The sequence below is a fragment of the Mauremys reevesii genome, linkage group 10, assembly GCF_016161935.1.
Source record: "Mauremys reevesii isolate NIE-2019 linkage group 10, ASM1616193v1, whole genome shotgun sequence".
Lineage (NCBI taxonomy): Eukaryota > Metazoa > Chordata > Testudines > Geoemydidae > Mauremys > Mauremys reevesii.
Window position 1 is genome coordinate 21,808,731 of NC_052632.1, and position 15,848 is coordinate 21,824,578.

Genomic DNA, 15,848 nt, shown 5'->3' on the forward strand with positions numbered 1-15,848 from the left:
TTTTTTAGTTTTACATGATTTTCTCAAATTCTTTTTGGATTGAAATATCCCATATTTAATTTCAGCCCAAGGATTAATTGTTTTAGAGAGTGAGAAAACTGTCAGCCATTTTTGAATTATATGATTGCAGGTGAAAAATAATATTCCTTATATGTCTGATCAGAAAATTTTATGTGAAGATAAAAGCTTTAAATTGGTTGGCTTGTTTTTGCACCTCTCTGATATTAACAAAACAACTAAGAAGAAAGACATCCTACTGTGTGGCTGAAGCTGGCAAAGCTTCTAAACTTTGCACACCAAATGTCTTCAGTTAAATGGAGATAATAACTATTCTCTTTAGTGAAGATGATGGAATTTGCATGAGCTCTGGAGGATGATTAGCTCAGTTTTATTATTTATTATTTTTATTGTGGTAGCACCTAGAGACTCTAGCCCCATTGTAAAAACAGAACAAAGACAAACTGCCATGAAGAATATGTAATCTAAGACCTCAATTCTGCAAAGAGTTACATACAAGACTAACTTGATGTGCAGTGAGTAGTTCCATTGAAGTCAACAGGACTACTTGCTATGCATAAAGTTATGCACATATATAAGTATTTGTAGTATCAGGGGTCAAGTCAAGTCACACTGTTAAGGATGACCAGTTTGGGGTATTTCTATTATGGATGATTCAAGTTGGCTAATAACTCGTTTTCTAACAAATTTCTTTCTTTCCTTTTAAATAACAAGGATGCTTAATGTGGAGATTTAGCATTAATGCAACATTAAGGTAGAGAAATAAAGATCACAAAATAAAACTGCTCCCATAGCATAAGGATGCAATGTTGTATTCATGTAATATATTCAGTTCCTGCTTTTCTTGTTAATTATAAACCTGAAGTGTGGTTATATTCCAAAATGTGACTGTAAAATAACATTGATGGGATCAATATTTATTCTCAATGTCTGCATGTCAAATTTACTCAATTTACTAATAAAGAGTTTGGATTTTTTTAATTGCTATTCCTGTAAATTCGTCCTGGCATTTGACAGTCAAATTGTCTGCTTTCTGGCTCATGCGTCATCACCAGTAACAAACAATTCTACAATAGGAGCTTATTTGATAATGCATGAGCCAAAATAGAATACCACACATGCTTTTTGCCGTCTGTGTCTGCGGTATGAAGAGGAGTAGGAAATAGTAAAAACTTATTTTTGTCTGTAAAACAAGTAGATGATTCCAAATAGAGCCACAGATACATTGAGAAAAAGGTGGATTTTTTTACCAGGTTACTTTTCTGACAATGATATTCCTTCAATATATTCTGATGATTATTAGTGGATATTGTGGTGTTTGTATGTTGTCGTGCAGGGGTTCTCAAACTGTGGGTCGTGGCCTGTTTTAATTGGGTTGCCAGGGCTGGCTTAGATTTGCTGGGGTCTGGGGGCTAAATCCAAAGCCTGAGCCCCACTGCCTGGGACTGAAGCTTAAGCCCTGGGCAGCAGGGCTCAGGTTATAGGCCTCCTGCCGGGGGCTGAAGCCTTTGAGCTTCGGCTTTGCCCTTCCCTTTCCCCCCTCCATCAGGGGAGGTGAGGCTTGGATTTTGCCCCCACCTCCTCCCCGGGTGGCTGGGTTTGGGTGGGATCAGGCTTCAGACCTCTCCTCCTTGGATCGTGTAGTAATTTTTGTTATCAGAAGGGGATCACGGTGCAATGAAGTTTGAGAACCTCTGTTGTAGTTCATGCGTGTTGTTATTAGAGTATTAGTAAAGCATATTGGGCCAAATGTTCAGAAACAGCCTGTAGCATTGTGGGTGTACTTTGTACTTGCAAGTAAAAACAGGTTCAATTATATGTGCCCATACTGCACCTATTTAGAAATCTGATTGCAGTTGTAAATTAAATGGAAAGAAATGCTGTATATTTTCTTTTGGAAACTACCAGTTATAGTCAATTGCTTATCCCATGTGGTTTTAAATTGTGGGGCAGCTTCTGTTTAACGTAACTATGTTTTCTGCATCATTGCTAACCCTAGTACAGCTCCAACAGTGGTAGTATCAGTGAGAGCCATAATGTAGATATGTCTGCTGTGATTATCAGTGTGTTTAACTGAATGTCACTTGAGTTTCTCTGAGCAAGGTGCAGGGAATCTTATGTACAAAAGAGCTTCCATCATTGCTACCACTATTCTATTAAAAATTGTATGGAGGAGGGGTGGCTATTAATCCAGTGTGGCTTCTATACAAATATAGATAGATAGATTGATATATGGCTAAATGGACAGATAGGAAACTGAGACATTACTAATACTTATGGCATTATTTGCACTTCTGTGGTCCTACACATTTTCCAAAGTATTTCTATAATAATAAGTATAAGGAACTAGCTGGAGTTTGAACTACTCCACTGTATTCTCTGTTCTCAGATTTCAGAGTTGCAGAAGCATGCTCCAGATTGGTAAATTTATCTAGAGTGCTTTTCTAAACTGGGGTTCTGTAGACAGAATTTCTATCAGCTATCACCACTCTATTGAGATGCAATCAGTTAATGTTGAAATTTTTTCAATTGCACTTTCAGTCTTCCATCCACAGTTAACTGTGGGTGCAAAATTAGAAACCTTTTTTGAAGATGTTGCCATAATTAATCTCCCATTTTTTTCAAGCAGGCCCAATAGTCTTATTTGAGATTCTCACTAGTCCCGAAATAGAACTGCTGCAGGTACAGGCCATGACCTTTTTTCCTAACATAAAACTGAGATAAGGAAATATATTCCTCATCTTGCAGGGGAATCGCAGTAGAATATTTGCTTAGGTTACATTTTAATTTACATATATAACCACGTGTCTGGTTATTCATAATTAAGCCTCTAGATCTATTTTCTCTTTTCAATTCTGCTCCTGTTTCTTTATTCTAAACTTCATAGTTAAGATGTGCTGGGGCTAAACTTTTCATGGTGTCCTGCTCATGGAATAAAAAAGAATAATTGATGAATGTGCCTGTACAGTGAAATTAAGTGGTGCATGGGCTGGTCTGCTGCAGAGGGGTGAAATTCATCTTTAAAGAATATAAAGCTTGTAACATCTGCTTTTCTGTGTTGAGTCCAAACCAAATCTTTCCAGTGACACTGGGCTTTGCATAACACGATCTGATTCTCCCTTGGGCTTTCTCCTAAAGATTGCCCTACAATTAAACCGTGCTATTCAGTCCCATCTCAGTGCAATTAGGAAATAAACCTGGCCCACGCTGCCCATGAATCATATGCCATGTGTATCAGTTTGATGGATATCATAAAAACGCCTCAGTCAGATTTGACCTTCTCCTGCGGGGTGGGGACGATGACACTGGCGCCTCCCCGGGAACGAGCTAGGCGGTGATCTTGTTTTCCTGCAGATCAGAAGGGGAACGGGAAGCCTCTGTTTTTGCATTTGAAAGGGAGCTCATTAGTGCCGCAGCAGCAGCAGCGCCTTCCCAGCCCTGGCCCGGAGAGCTCCATCCAGCAGGGTTAGCCAGTGCTGAAGGAGCCAGGAGGTGCACGCATGCTCCTCCATCTGCAATCCCCCCTCCTCCCGCCTCGTCCCCTCCCACTCCTGTCCCGAGCTATCACCAGGGACCAGCTCATCCATTTCTGCCAGGGGGCTGAGCAATACGGCATCTCGCCCTAGCCCTCAATCCAGCCGCCCGCTTCTATCCGCGGCAGCTCCTGAGGTTTCAGCACCACGCGGCGCGGACAGCTCCCTGTGCCTCTGCCGCAGGCTGGTGCGGGGGTCGGTGCTGCGGGTCGGGGCTCAGGTTACACCCAAAGTCGGCTTGGGTAAAGCAGGGAGCCTGCTCATTCCTCAGTCTAGCGAGCCCTCCTGCCTGCGAGCTCTGCAGCCAGCTTCGCCTCTAGCAGCTACCCCGAAGGCCACAAGGATGGTTTTCAGTTGGGCGACGCTGGTTCAGGTCCTGGCGCTGATCGTGAGCCAGGTTCACGGCTTCCCTAAGCCCGAGGGCAGCAGAGGTAAGTCATGGCCTCATTATCCCTTTGCACCGAGATGGGGAAACTTTTTTCCATGGAATCAATGAGGACGAGTTAAAACTTTGCTCTCCCTTGGCTAAACATGATTAGATCCCAAGGAATCAACACCCTGTACTGCAGGTGTGGGAGGGGGCATTTTGAACTGAAAATAGATTTAAAAAAAAAAAGGTAGGGTGTGGGGATCGGTTCTTCATTCACCTTTTGTTCTTTTCCAAGGGCTGTTTTATCTGTCCTGCAGTAGTTTTCAAGTCTTTGTCTCTCTCTTTCTCTGGTGGTGTTCTGGATGTCATAGATCTTTTAATCTCTTGATTATGCCAATCCAATTACACTATTACTATTTTAGTCAAGCTCTTACACAAGTTTTTTTTTTAATGTGTGTGTTATTTTTCTGATCAGAGAGCATAAGGTTAGTCCAGTATGTAGAGCCTTCTCTTGTAGGAGAAAAAAAACAACTATTTATTTTTCACCCTAATTTATATGTTTGGCTTATTCCCACTTCTTTCCAGATGTATTGATTTTATTTCACAAGGATTTATATTCAACATCAATTTTCAATGCATGTGTTTTGAGGGAAAAAACTACTATTCATTTTTTAACTGTTATGCTGTCTTTGTGTGCATAACGCCTACCATAAATGAATATACGTATAAAGAACAGGAGTACATGTGGCACCTTAGAGACTAACAAATTTGTTTGAGCATAAGCTTTCATGGGCTACAGCCCACTTCATCGGTTGCATGTAGCCCACAAAAGCTTATGCTCAAATAAATTTGTTAGTCTTTAAGGTGCCACAAGTACTCCTGTTCTTTTTGCGGATACGGACTAACACGGCTGCTACTCTGAAACCTGAATATACGTATGTATGTATTCTAGATAAAGGGATATACAACAGAGAATTAAGTGAAGAGAGACCATTGGAGGAACAGGTAGGTAAAATGAAAAATTATCCAAATGCTCTTTGACATTGTAACTATAGTAAATATAATTTTGTGAGCTTTCAGTTGTGAGACTGATGAGACTCTCAACAGCTGAACAAAAACTCTTAAGAGTAAAACGAATATTGGCAGCCTTTGGTGAAATGTCTTAGTGTTTCAGTAATTTGTAAGTATTAATAGTGAGCTAAAAGAAAGTTTTACTGGCCCTAGATGCAAAAGTTCTGCCATCAGCTCCAACAGCACAACAAATCCTTTTGTACCCAAACTCTCACTGATGGCAATGGGAGTCTGGGGTGAACAAGGAAAGCAGGATCAGCATCCATCTACAAATCTACAGTATATTACAACTTGCCATCAAGAGACTCTTTAAGCCAAAGAAACAATGTTACAAAAAAAACAAAATAAAAAACACTACAACCCACCATCAACCCTAAGGGCTTGATCATACTTAGGCAAACTTCCTAACTCCTGAATAAAGAGTGCAGGTCTTCGGCTTTTCCAGAATAAAGTGTGATAAAATAAATTGTATTGTGTATAACTGAATAAAGACTGTGTGATTACAATGTACTCATAGTTCCCATCTCGAATTTGTTCTTACACACCAGATTGCTGAAGCTGGGGCAGGCAAGATCAGGAAAACAGTCCCTGCAGGTAAAACATGTCCCCTATTAACTATATTAATCTACATGGTAAAATATTGCGAGGGTTAGACTGTATGACGTGTGTGTTAATAAATTTTCCAGAAAATAAGCCAGAGTTCAGAAATTATTCCTTTACTGATGACTTGAACCTGCTAAAGTCAGTAACAGGAAAAGAGAGGAATGAAAAGGAGAGGGAATCAATAAGAAGCTCCCTATATGATCATCAACAACCGGCCCCTGATGATGCAGACTCCACCAAGAACCGCAGGCTGGTAGATGACTATGACTCCACTAAAAGTGGACTGGATTATAAATTTCAAGGTATTTCATAATAATCTTTTCAGTAACATCTAGCTTTGATTTTTCATACAAGTTACTGCAATTATGGATCATACAAAATTACCTACCTAAAAATACACAATACTCATTAGTGGCCTATACATTTAAGTTATTGTCAATTTTTTTTTTAGAAACCTACCACATTGGAAGTGCAGCTTGACACAAAAGCACAAAGAATTTCGCAATTATTGGCAATTTTCACAGACCACTTCCATAGATTTGTTCCAAATGTGTAATCTGCATATTTTTTTCGAGCCTTCATATTCAGTGGCAGGGGTATCCTGATGATGATATACCTCGAAACTACTTTAAAAATAAAAACGTATACATTTAAATTAGTAAAAAGAAAGGGCACTTAATGTATAAGTGATATAGAACTAACTAATTTGCATACCTGTTTATTTCAGATATTAAGTCTATTATTTAGCACATTTGTTATTTTTCACATAGTGGAGAAGGAAAAATGATTTAGGACCAGATTATGCCTGCTTTACTTGAAGGAGTAATTCATTGACTTCAGTGGGTTAAGTAAGTCCCATGAGTAAGGTAAGCAGTATTTGTCTCAAGGTGTTTTTATATTTATACCATGGGTCAAAGCCTGCTCATCATATTCACTGTTGCATTGGCTTAGAATGGCATTATTTGCATAAATAAGGGTTGCAGGATTGAACCTTTGATTTGCTGAAATCCAGAAAGGAAAAAATAATATGCTGTTACCTGCTTTGTTCTACAAAGCCATATGATTAAAATAAATACCAACAACGCAAGCATATACGGGAGCAATGGTATATGATTTTAAAGTACTTTTCTACAAGCAGAAATTGATTGTTTCCCCTGTGCTTATTTGTGCTCATTAGAAAGCTTCAGCCAGAGAGAGGCATTTTTCAGAAGAGGGTAAGCACTTGTGCATTAAGACCATTGTGGTGTTATTGATATAATGCTTTACAAAACACGGTGGCAAAGAATAACTGTAACCCTACTTCCACATTTGAAGAAAAGTGGATGTTTGTGTTGAATGGAGAAAACAATGTACAGATATTTTTTTAAAAGCTATCTAAATCAAATGAAATAGAGATGTTTAGTGAAGAGTTAAATTGTAATCCTTTTAGATGATCCAGATGGTCTTCATCAGTTAGATGGCACTCCCTTAACTGCTGAAGACATTGTCCAGAAGATTGCTACAAGAATTTATGAGGAAAATGATAGAGGCGTATTTGACAAAATCGTCTCGAAGCTTCTAAATTTGGGTCTAGTAAGTTTCTTGTTATTTCATCTAGTTATTTTGTCAGTTTATTTTCCCTTACTTATTTTTTAATAGTTGGGCTGAATGCAGTGTCTGTGCAACTGAAAAGTTAATGACACTGGCTTGAATCAGGAAGCATGTGCGTCAGGCTATAAGCAACCTTCTCAATTCAATTGTGCCATTGCACATCAATCTTACCCTGCAATAAATCGGCTATTCCAGTCCTGAGCTTTGCTATGAAAGATGCCAAGTTGTAAAATGGTTTTATGGTGTGTAAATAAAAGTCCACTGAGGACAAGAAGGAGAGCAGCACACTCATTTTTACTTCCATTTCACTTTTGTTTTCATTGAATTCTTTTGTATTGTCAAGTGCCTTGTGTTTTTTGTGAACAATGCTCCAAATGGTGTAAATCCACATTGCTTCATTGACTTCAATGACATTATAGTGATTTATACCAGCTGAGAATCTGGCACAATAAATGCTGCTTGTTTTGATTTATGGCATAAAATGGATTTGATTCTAGGTCTCCAGAGATGACAGGCTGGTGTTTTAACCTACTGTTCTACCCATGTTTTAATCTTTATGTTTTAATCTAATAGTAGTATTATCTATCCTATTAAACTGGCAGTTGCTGCATGCTGAACTTCCACCGATTTGAATGGGAGATCTGTGTGGAACAGTTAGTTGTAGGACTGAGTCCAGGTTTAAAAAATAGTTGTTAAGCAGTAACATAAAAGAGCAAATGCATTTGAGTGGAGCTGTGGACAATTGACTTGACTTTATTTTGCATCTTTATATAACTGTACACTATCACATATGTTTTCTTTCCTAGTAGCATCTACAGGCTACAATCAGCTCAGTGACTCATTGTGCTAGGCACTGTACTGATATATAGCAAAAGGCAGTCCTTTATTTAGTGGGGGGAAAAGTCTGTGTAGGTTTTTAACTTAATTTGGCTACATTCAGTCTTGAAGAAGCTAGCTAAGTAATCAAATAAGTAACTAACATAAGATGAGTTTATAAAGTTCAATTCTCAAATTACGTATTAAATTTAAAAAAAATCCTATTATTATTAACAGATCACAGAGAGCCAGGCCTATACATTAGAGGATGAAGTGGCTGAGGTTTTACAGCAGTTAATTGCTAATGAAGCAAAAGATCGTGAGAAGGAGTCAAAAGATCTTGATTACCCTCCAAGCAGAACAGACAGTGATACAGAAGAAAAGCAGGAGGAAAAAATGGTAATTATTGCTAGCTAATCGTTTTGACTCACTTACCAAATAGTCTGAGAAGACCAATGCACTGTTCTATGCTTTAGGGAATAATTAGTTCAATCTGGAAACAATAAAAAAAAGATTTTTAAAGAAATGCCAGCAGCTAGAAAATATGAGCAAGCAATGCATTACATAAAAGTTTATAACAAGATCCTAAATTGGAATAACTGAGTAACTCATTGACCTTCTTCTAATTACAGAAGTCCTGGCTCTAGTTGAGACACAGCATAAGAAAATGATGCTGTTTGTTGGTCTTTTAATGATATCAATCATATCCATGTACTTGTATTTTTTTTTTATTTTTCAATGTTGTTTGTGGAGACACCAAACGTTGCTGATCAAGTTGGTGTTATGAATGGAGAAATTGATGATACTTTGGACAACACCTGGCCCTCCTCCAGTGTCTTGGAAAGAAGAAATGAGCTGCCTTCTGAGGATAATTTTGAGGACCTCCAGTATTTCCCAAACTTCTATGGACTACTAAAAAGTCTTAACTCAGGTGAACTCTATATTTTCTCTTTCATGTGTTTATAGAACTATTTAGTAAGAAAAGCTGGGTGCAAAGGATTCCCCCATTTTCTTCCTCTCAGCCTGAAATCCCCTTCCCTCTAACTTCAAAGCACCCACGTCTTAAGGACTTTCCTTAAGACGAGGAGGCTGAATGCAACTCCCCTTGGATCCCATCACCCTCACTTCTAGATCAGCTAGAGAGAGTGATGTGATGAACTTCATTCACCAGGTGCAAAGTAGGCTACCTCTGCAGCCCCGCCAGGCATGTGCTATGAGACCCAGGAGCCTTGAATTCTTCTTCTGTTCATCTCCTTCCTTTAAGATGGCAGGTTGTTTTACCCAGAGATATTTCCAGTAACACCCTTGTCTCCTAAGCTAAAGAAGATACAAAAAGTGAATCAGGCTACATTATCATCAACACAATGATTGTGCCGGTAAATTGGCCTTAGCCTCCCCACTCTGTTCATAAACCACAGACTTTGTTATATATTGCAGTGAAAGCCCTGAATCACTTCTTGCTATTCTGGAGTTAGGCATTATTCTGTCCCAGTTTATTATGAGCTAGATTGTGGCACCTAGCCACAGACACTGTCAGCACACACTCTGTCTCACGCCCACTCTTACTCCCCCCAGCCAGCAATATTCTTTCTCTCTCGCTCCCCATCGAAGCCAGCAACCACTTACTCTGCAGATTCCTCTTTCTGCAGGAGTCTGGATCCTCTCCGAACCCATCTCCACAGGCAATGAGTGGGGAGCAGGAACCAGAACCAGAGAGATTTTTTTCCCCTGGTCCATTCCAGAAGGCATGGGTTCTTCTTTTTGTTCTCTTCCTCTGGGTAACCTGAGGTGGTGGTGGTTCTTCCTCTTCTCTCACTGCCCACAGATCAGAGAGGGACCTGTGTGGTTCGGTAGGTTGTCAAGAACAAGGAACTGGGCACCAGCCCTTGCACATGTCTCTGTCTCTTCTTGTATCCCACCCTCCTCCCTGCCAGCCTGTATCAAACCACGAGAGAGAAGATGCAATCACACCCTGCAGCTGTGTATTGACTTACAGGCAACAATGTAAAAACCTGCTCAGGCAGCTCCCCAGTGCTGCCGGGCCCCTTGCCAAGGGTGGGAAAGTGTTTCCACCTGGCCTTGCCTGACAGTGGACCTGATTCCTCGCTGTGCACATTAGAGACAATTTGGCATGCGAAAGGCCATGCACATAACTGTGTGGGGGTGGATGAGTTTCATGCTGCTGAGGCAGAAGTAGCAATGCCTTGTTTGGTATATAGCTGTGATAGAATGTAGCAGAGAAGAATGAGGAGCAGAAGTACTGAGAAGTCAGGGGTGCATATGGGCAAGAAAGGAGGATATATGCACACTATATTAAATTTAGCTCGAACTTTAGCTCCCATTTATCATGAAAATCGCTGGCTAAGAAGCAGGCCCTGAGAGGGTCAGGATCCACCCCCACGCCGAATGTGCAGATACATCTTTCCAATATGTGAGTCATACCCTTGTGGCAATCCATAAACTTCTCCTGAGACACTTTGTCTCCGTTTGTGAGCCCATGGATCTGATATGAGTTTCCCATATACAAAGTGGCATTGCCATGTTCATATCTTTCTCTAGACGTGCCTTTAAATAATTATATTTTCTTCCAGTATTCTTCATTGGACTGTCCTGAGACATGTGCTGCTTTGTCCCTGCACCTTTCAAGCATTGACAGAAAAGATTAAAATCCCTGAGCCCAAGCCTGTGACGTTCTCCAGGGGTCCAGTAATTTTTTTCCAGAGTATTAAAATGTATTAATTTCCTGGCAACCCCTGGCTACTCTATAGCATAAGGAGCAGATGTTACTCCAAGCCTTTTTTAAAAAGGCATTAATTCTTGCCCCCCCCAAAATAATTTCCTATCACAAGGAGTTTTGTCCTCAAGGACTGCTATCCAGTTGTAGATATAAGATGTTCATTGTGATTGCTGGAGGATAAAACCACTTCTAGATTAGATTCTTGGACATTTCAGACATTGAACAATAAATCCTGTGTGCAGCTTTCAGCTGATTACACCTGGGCCAATCTCTGGCCTCCAGATTGTTTTTTATCTTGTAGTTCTTGGAAGGATATACATTTCTGGTGCAAAAATAAATTTTCTACCACAATTTCTGTACACATCTGGGTGTTATTTTTATCCTGGATAAATTTTCCTTTTAAGCATTTTGGGAATTTCAAAGAATACAGGGTTTTTTTTGTTTGTTTTAAATCTCTCATATTATATCAAGTGTCAGGATCTCATGTTTGTCTCACATCCCAACTTTACCCACAATGGAAAATCTTCATCCAACTACTTGTGCTTGATGGACTAAAATTTGTGGTCTGTTTCAAAGCCTGGGTGTCTTTCTATTGGCTTCAATCAACTTTGCATCAGACCTTTAATCCCTCATCTTCTAGTCTTGTTTTGAAAAAACAAAACAAAAAACAAAACAAAAAAAGGCATTTTTTTGTCCTGAGCCTTTGTTATTCAAAGGAAGAGTGAGAAAGATGTTTCTAATTGCTGGAAACACACAGCTGGGATATCTAAGGCAGCATTTGGAACAGATACTGTAGTTTTGGAGATATAATTATTTACTAGTGCTTGCTCTACTACAAAAACAGAGGGCTAACAAAGCCTGGGATTTAGGGTCTTTCCTTATGTTCTGGATTACTGAGCCAAAATTGCTCCTGCCTATGTTAGGAAAAGTCCTGATGACTTCAGAATAACTATACCGTACACTGTACAACACAAGAGGACTAGCAACAAGCCAATGCAAACAACAGATAGGGGAGTACTCCAGTTAACTCTCCACCTAATTGCACAGTATGGTAATTCAAATAAGGTAAGTCACCTTTACCTCCTGCAGTCACATCAGGCTTTGAGAACAGTGGAACTGATGCAGTTTTGCTGCACTGTGGAAGTAGGATGATTGCACCCTCTCCATATAGGGAAGCATGATTCAGAGGGATCTCCTGCACCTCAGTGCACAAAAGGGTTCTGGGAGTGTTAGGGTGACCAGATGTCCCGATTTTATAGGGACAGTCCTGATTTTGGGGTCTTTTTCTTATATAGGCTCCTATTACCCCCCACCCCATGTCCCGATTTTTCACACTTGCTGTCTGGTCACCAATAGGAGCTAGTCTACCAGCCTAACTTCCACTGAGTGGGGGATGGCACAACCGCAGTGTAGATTGCTGAAGTCCAGAGGCTGCAATAATAACCTCAGAGTAATTCCACTGCCACTCTCTAGCTTGGGAGGTGATTCCTCTTTTCCCCCTCCACCCCACCCCCCTCAGTATCCAATCTTGGGAATAGGATTTGCCCTGGAGATGTTAGAAAGGGAATTTGGGGCAGGGTGGGAGGGGGGTTGAGTGCTCTACAACAAAGCCTGCCCTGGCTTCCATGGCTAACCCTGTTAGCTGGAGTAATCTCACCCTCTCAAGCCTTTTCTCTTCCAGCCACTATTTCCAGTCTCATGTTTAGGTTAACACTTGGTTGAAACCACACGTCTACCCCCAGGCAGCTTCAATTTACAGCCATATTTCTGTGAGTTTATCCCCTTAGAAACATGCAGAAATTACTCATTAGAGCAAGCAGTTTACTGCATTTGTTTCTTTTTTTGGCTTCAGTTCTCTTTGGAGTATAATTAGGGCTGGGAAGTTAAATATAATGGACATGAGACCTGTAAAAGAACACCACAGGACTGTGGAATATGCATTATTGAAACATCAAGCTCTTTTAATTGAGACTTTGTCGTGTAAGACTTGTCCAGCCCTCAGTTATCAGGACCTTCTGATTGTTTTTTTTTAAATGGTATTATTGAGTTGTAGCATTGAGGGCGCTGTAAATTAGGGTCCTAATCCTACCAGTACAGGATTTCCTCTCCCATTAAAGCTGAAATGTTTTAAATGATGCAAATCGCTTAAGACCCATGTATCCATGCTAAATCCAGATAAGAAAAAATCACTGGATGACATCTCCCTCTCAGCTGCCAAGCCAGTGCATTAAGTTCCATCCAATCATTCACCATCAATCATCAATGGAAGTGGGGTAGATGTGGTGGCAGGCCTTTGAGTGAATGGTGGTCCTGAACGAGCTGTAGCCAGCACAGGGAGTTATTGGTCTTACACAGTAAGGCAGTCTTTTGCTTCAGCTATGTGGATTGTAATATTTATTTTAATGATATGTTTTTAATTCAAGCGAAGGATCCAGATGCTACTGCAGTTAGTGCCATGTATAAATGAATAAATAAACTCCATGCATCACATTCTAGATCTTGGGCTTCTAGGTCTGTTAGTTAAAGAAAAAAGCCCTGTAGTGTAGGTACAAAGACTAGTGATTAAAGTTCTAAATAATAAGCAGCCAGTTGATTTTACTGTCTTTGCTTGATGGGAGAATGCAGGCATCATATTCTGTAGGAGTTTCAAGTAAAAGTGCCAATAAGTGACAACATATTTATATCTACATTGACATCAGCTTTCAGAGCTACTCAGTGAGAGTGAAATACAGCCCTGTGCAGAGGAGCATCCATGTTTTGAGGACATACACGGGATGTAAGTGCTGCATAGCTCTTATGCTACCCCTCTGCACATTAGTGAATGTCACCATGAGAAAATAATGTAATTGTCATTGAAGACCAATCTTCTTGATGTGACTAATTAAATAGACTTTAAAGTGGTAAAATATAGTTTTGCTTTCATTTATCCCACTCTGTGTCAGGCTGACAATTTAGGGGCTCACTCTTCTGAGTCGTAAGTTTGGGGAGAGCAGAGGAGTACTACCCAAGCAGGGAGTCTCTGAGCTATCTTGCTAGTGCAGGGCAGGATATAATGCCAACACTGTGATAGGCTCTTCCCAGATAAATAAGAAGATGGGGAGAGGTATGTGGTCCAGGAGCTAGGGAAGTGGACGGGGAGTCAAAAAATCTGGGTTCTAGTCCCAAGTCTGTCCCAGGCCTGCTGGGTGATCATTGTCACTTTATCTCAGGGTATGTCTACACTGAAGCTGGGAGTAAGCCTCCAAGCCCAGGTAGATAGACTCAAACTAGTACATTAAAGATAGCACTATAGACATGGCAGTTCTAGCAGAGTCCCAAGATCACACCTGGGAGAGGGTCAGGTGGGCTTGAGAGCCTGAGCTGCTGCCTAATTCACATCCACACTTGCTATTTTTAGTGTGCTAGCTCGAGCCCTGCTAGCATGAGTCAGTCTACCCAGGCTGGAAGGCTCACTTCCTGCAGCAGTGTAGACATACCCTTAGTTTCCTCATCTGTAAAATAGAGATAATGATACTTGCCGTCCTTTGTAAAGTGCTTTGAGATACACAGACAAAAAGCTGTAAAGAAAAGCTAAGTCCAAGATTTTTAAAGGTATTGATGCATTGCTGGACTCAGCATCACAATGCCTAATTGATTGTCCATAGGATTAGACTTCTAAGTGCCTAAATCCCTTAGCACAGCAACACCTAAATACATTTACAAATCTAGGCCTAAGTGACAAGCATTATTATGAAGGTCGCAGCCTGGGACATGTGCTCTGGGCTGCAGAGTCCATTGTGATTCCTGGTGAGAAGAGCCCATCCTTCCACATCAGATATTGGGGAGGCTCCCCTGCTGACAACCCCAAATGAAGTCACGCACTGTGCCCTACAGAATGAGTGAAATTGGGTAAGGGAGCAATTGGCAACTTCTGAGGGTGAATAACTCCTCAGAATAAGATGCAGCCCCTACAGCTTTGTAGCTCAGGGGCCTTGCAAAGTAGTTCTGGGTAAGCTACAGGGGAATAGATTTGGGCCAGAATAAATCTCTACTACTCTAGTACTTTCTTCCGCAGTAGGCCATAACAGCTTTGAAGTAGCAGTTTTAGTTCATTACGTAAGACATAGGACACCTCTCCTCTTCACTAAGCCATCTCAGCCTTTTCTTTTCATGACCAGGACATGTTTTTTTATCTGTGAACTTGACAAAAAGTTTGCAGGACTAAATCTCTCTGAGTTGGCCAAGACTACTTATATTTTGCTTTGTCCCTTAACACAGAGGAGGCAAAAGAAAAAGAAACCCTGATAACTATCATGAAGACATTGATTGATTTTGTGAAGATGATGGTTAAATATGGAACAATCACACCAGAAGAAGGTGTTTCGTATCTGGGTAAGAACACATACTTTACTCTTTATTCATCCTAAATTCTTATACCACTAACAGTGATAATTATATTGTCATCCCACTTGATGCCAGTCTTATTTCAGGCGTGATCACTCAGAATATTGAGGCATCACTTTTATGATCATTCTTTACAACAGTGTTGAATTTCATATGTTTCCCTGTTTTCATGTTATGAAATGAAAGGTTATCAATCAGATGTAAATGTAGAGGAGGGATAGCTCAGTGGTTTGAGCATTGGCTAAAAGCCAAAGTGTGAGTGAGTTCAGTTTGAGGGGGGCTTAGGGATCTGGGCAAAAATTGGTCCTGCTAGTGAAGGCAGGGGGCTGGACTCGATGACCTTTCAAGGTCCCTTCCAGCTCTAGGAGATTGGTATATCTCCAATTATTACTTTATTACTAGAGACTAATTCACTGTAGTGTTACTCCATTTTGATACTGGTGTAACTCCATTAATTTCAGTGGAATTACACTGGTGATTAATCAGGCCCTTATATTTTCCCAAAATAAATCGTACATATTAGGACCTTTATTCTGCCATCCACAAACACCTATAGTAGAGTGGGCCTAATTCTGGGGACCTGGATCACATAAATCTCCCACCATCTGTCAAGTTTGCTGCATTGTAACTTTGGGTCACAGCTCAGCAATAGGCTCTAAGGCTGCTAGCTCCCAGAGCCCCTTCATATCACTCTTGGCTATGCAAACTCCCTTTTCTTTAAGAGAGA

At 40.5% G+C, this 15,848-nt stretch overlaps 2 protein-coding genes across 8 annotated transcripts in view; one reads left to right on the forward strand and one right to left on the reverse strand.

Annotated features, from left to right (window-relative positions):
* Nucleotides 1-15,848, reverse strand: part of AP4E1 (adaptor related protein complex 4 subunit epsilon 1) — a 62,755-nt gene that overhangs the window by 37,403 nt on the left and 9,504 nt on the right. The window contains exons 2-4 of one of the 2 annotated variants that reach the window (XM_039491315.1): nucleotides 9,628-9,839; nucleotides 8,437-8,494; nucleotides 6,055-6,221 (exon numbers count right to left, since the gene is read on the reverse strand). In XM_039491315.1, coding sequence (XP_039347249.1) covers nucleotides 6,055-6,177 — 123 coding nt within the window. In that variant the 5' untranslated portion in view covers nucleotides 6,178-6,221; nucleotides 8,437-8,494; nucleotides 9,628-9,839. The remainder of the gene's footprint in view (nucleotides 1-6,054; nucleotides 6,222-8,436; nucleotides 8,495-9,627; nucleotides 9,840-15,848) is intronic. The other variant, XM_039491316.1, reaches the window with a different exon arrangement.
* SCG3 (secretogranin III) overlaps nucleotides 3,347-15,848 on the forward strand; it is a 42,469-nt gene continuing 29,967 nt past the window's right edge. For 2 of the 6 annotated variants that reach the window (XM_039491324.1, XM_039491323.1), the window contains exons 1-8: nucleotides 3,347-3,982; nucleotides 4,874-4,926; nucleotides 5,541-5,586; nucleotides 5,679-5,897; nucleotides 7,025-7,167; nucleotides 8,239-8,400; nucleotides 8,746-8,932; nucleotides 14,996-15,109. In XM_039491324.1, the coding sequence (XP_039347258.1) occupies nucleotides 3,895-3,982; nucleotides 4,874-4,926; nucleotides 5,541-5,586; nucleotides 5,679-5,897; nucleotides 7,025-7,167; nucleotides 8,239-8,400; nucleotides 8,746-8,932; nucleotides 14,996-15,109 (1,012 nt within the window). In that variant the 5' untranslated portion in view covers nucleotides 3,347-3,894. Of the gene's footprint in view, nucleotides 3,983-4,873; nucleotides 4,927-5,540; nucleotides 5,587-5,678; nucleotides 5,898-6,417; nucleotides 6,462-6,772; nucleotides 6,810-7,024; nucleotides 7,168-8,238; nucleotides 8,401-8,745; nucleotides 8,933-14,995; nucleotides 15,110-15,848 lie in introns of those variants that run through there. The other 4 variants (XM_039491321.1, XM_039491322.1, XM_039491325.1 and 1 more) reach the window with 4 other exon arrangements.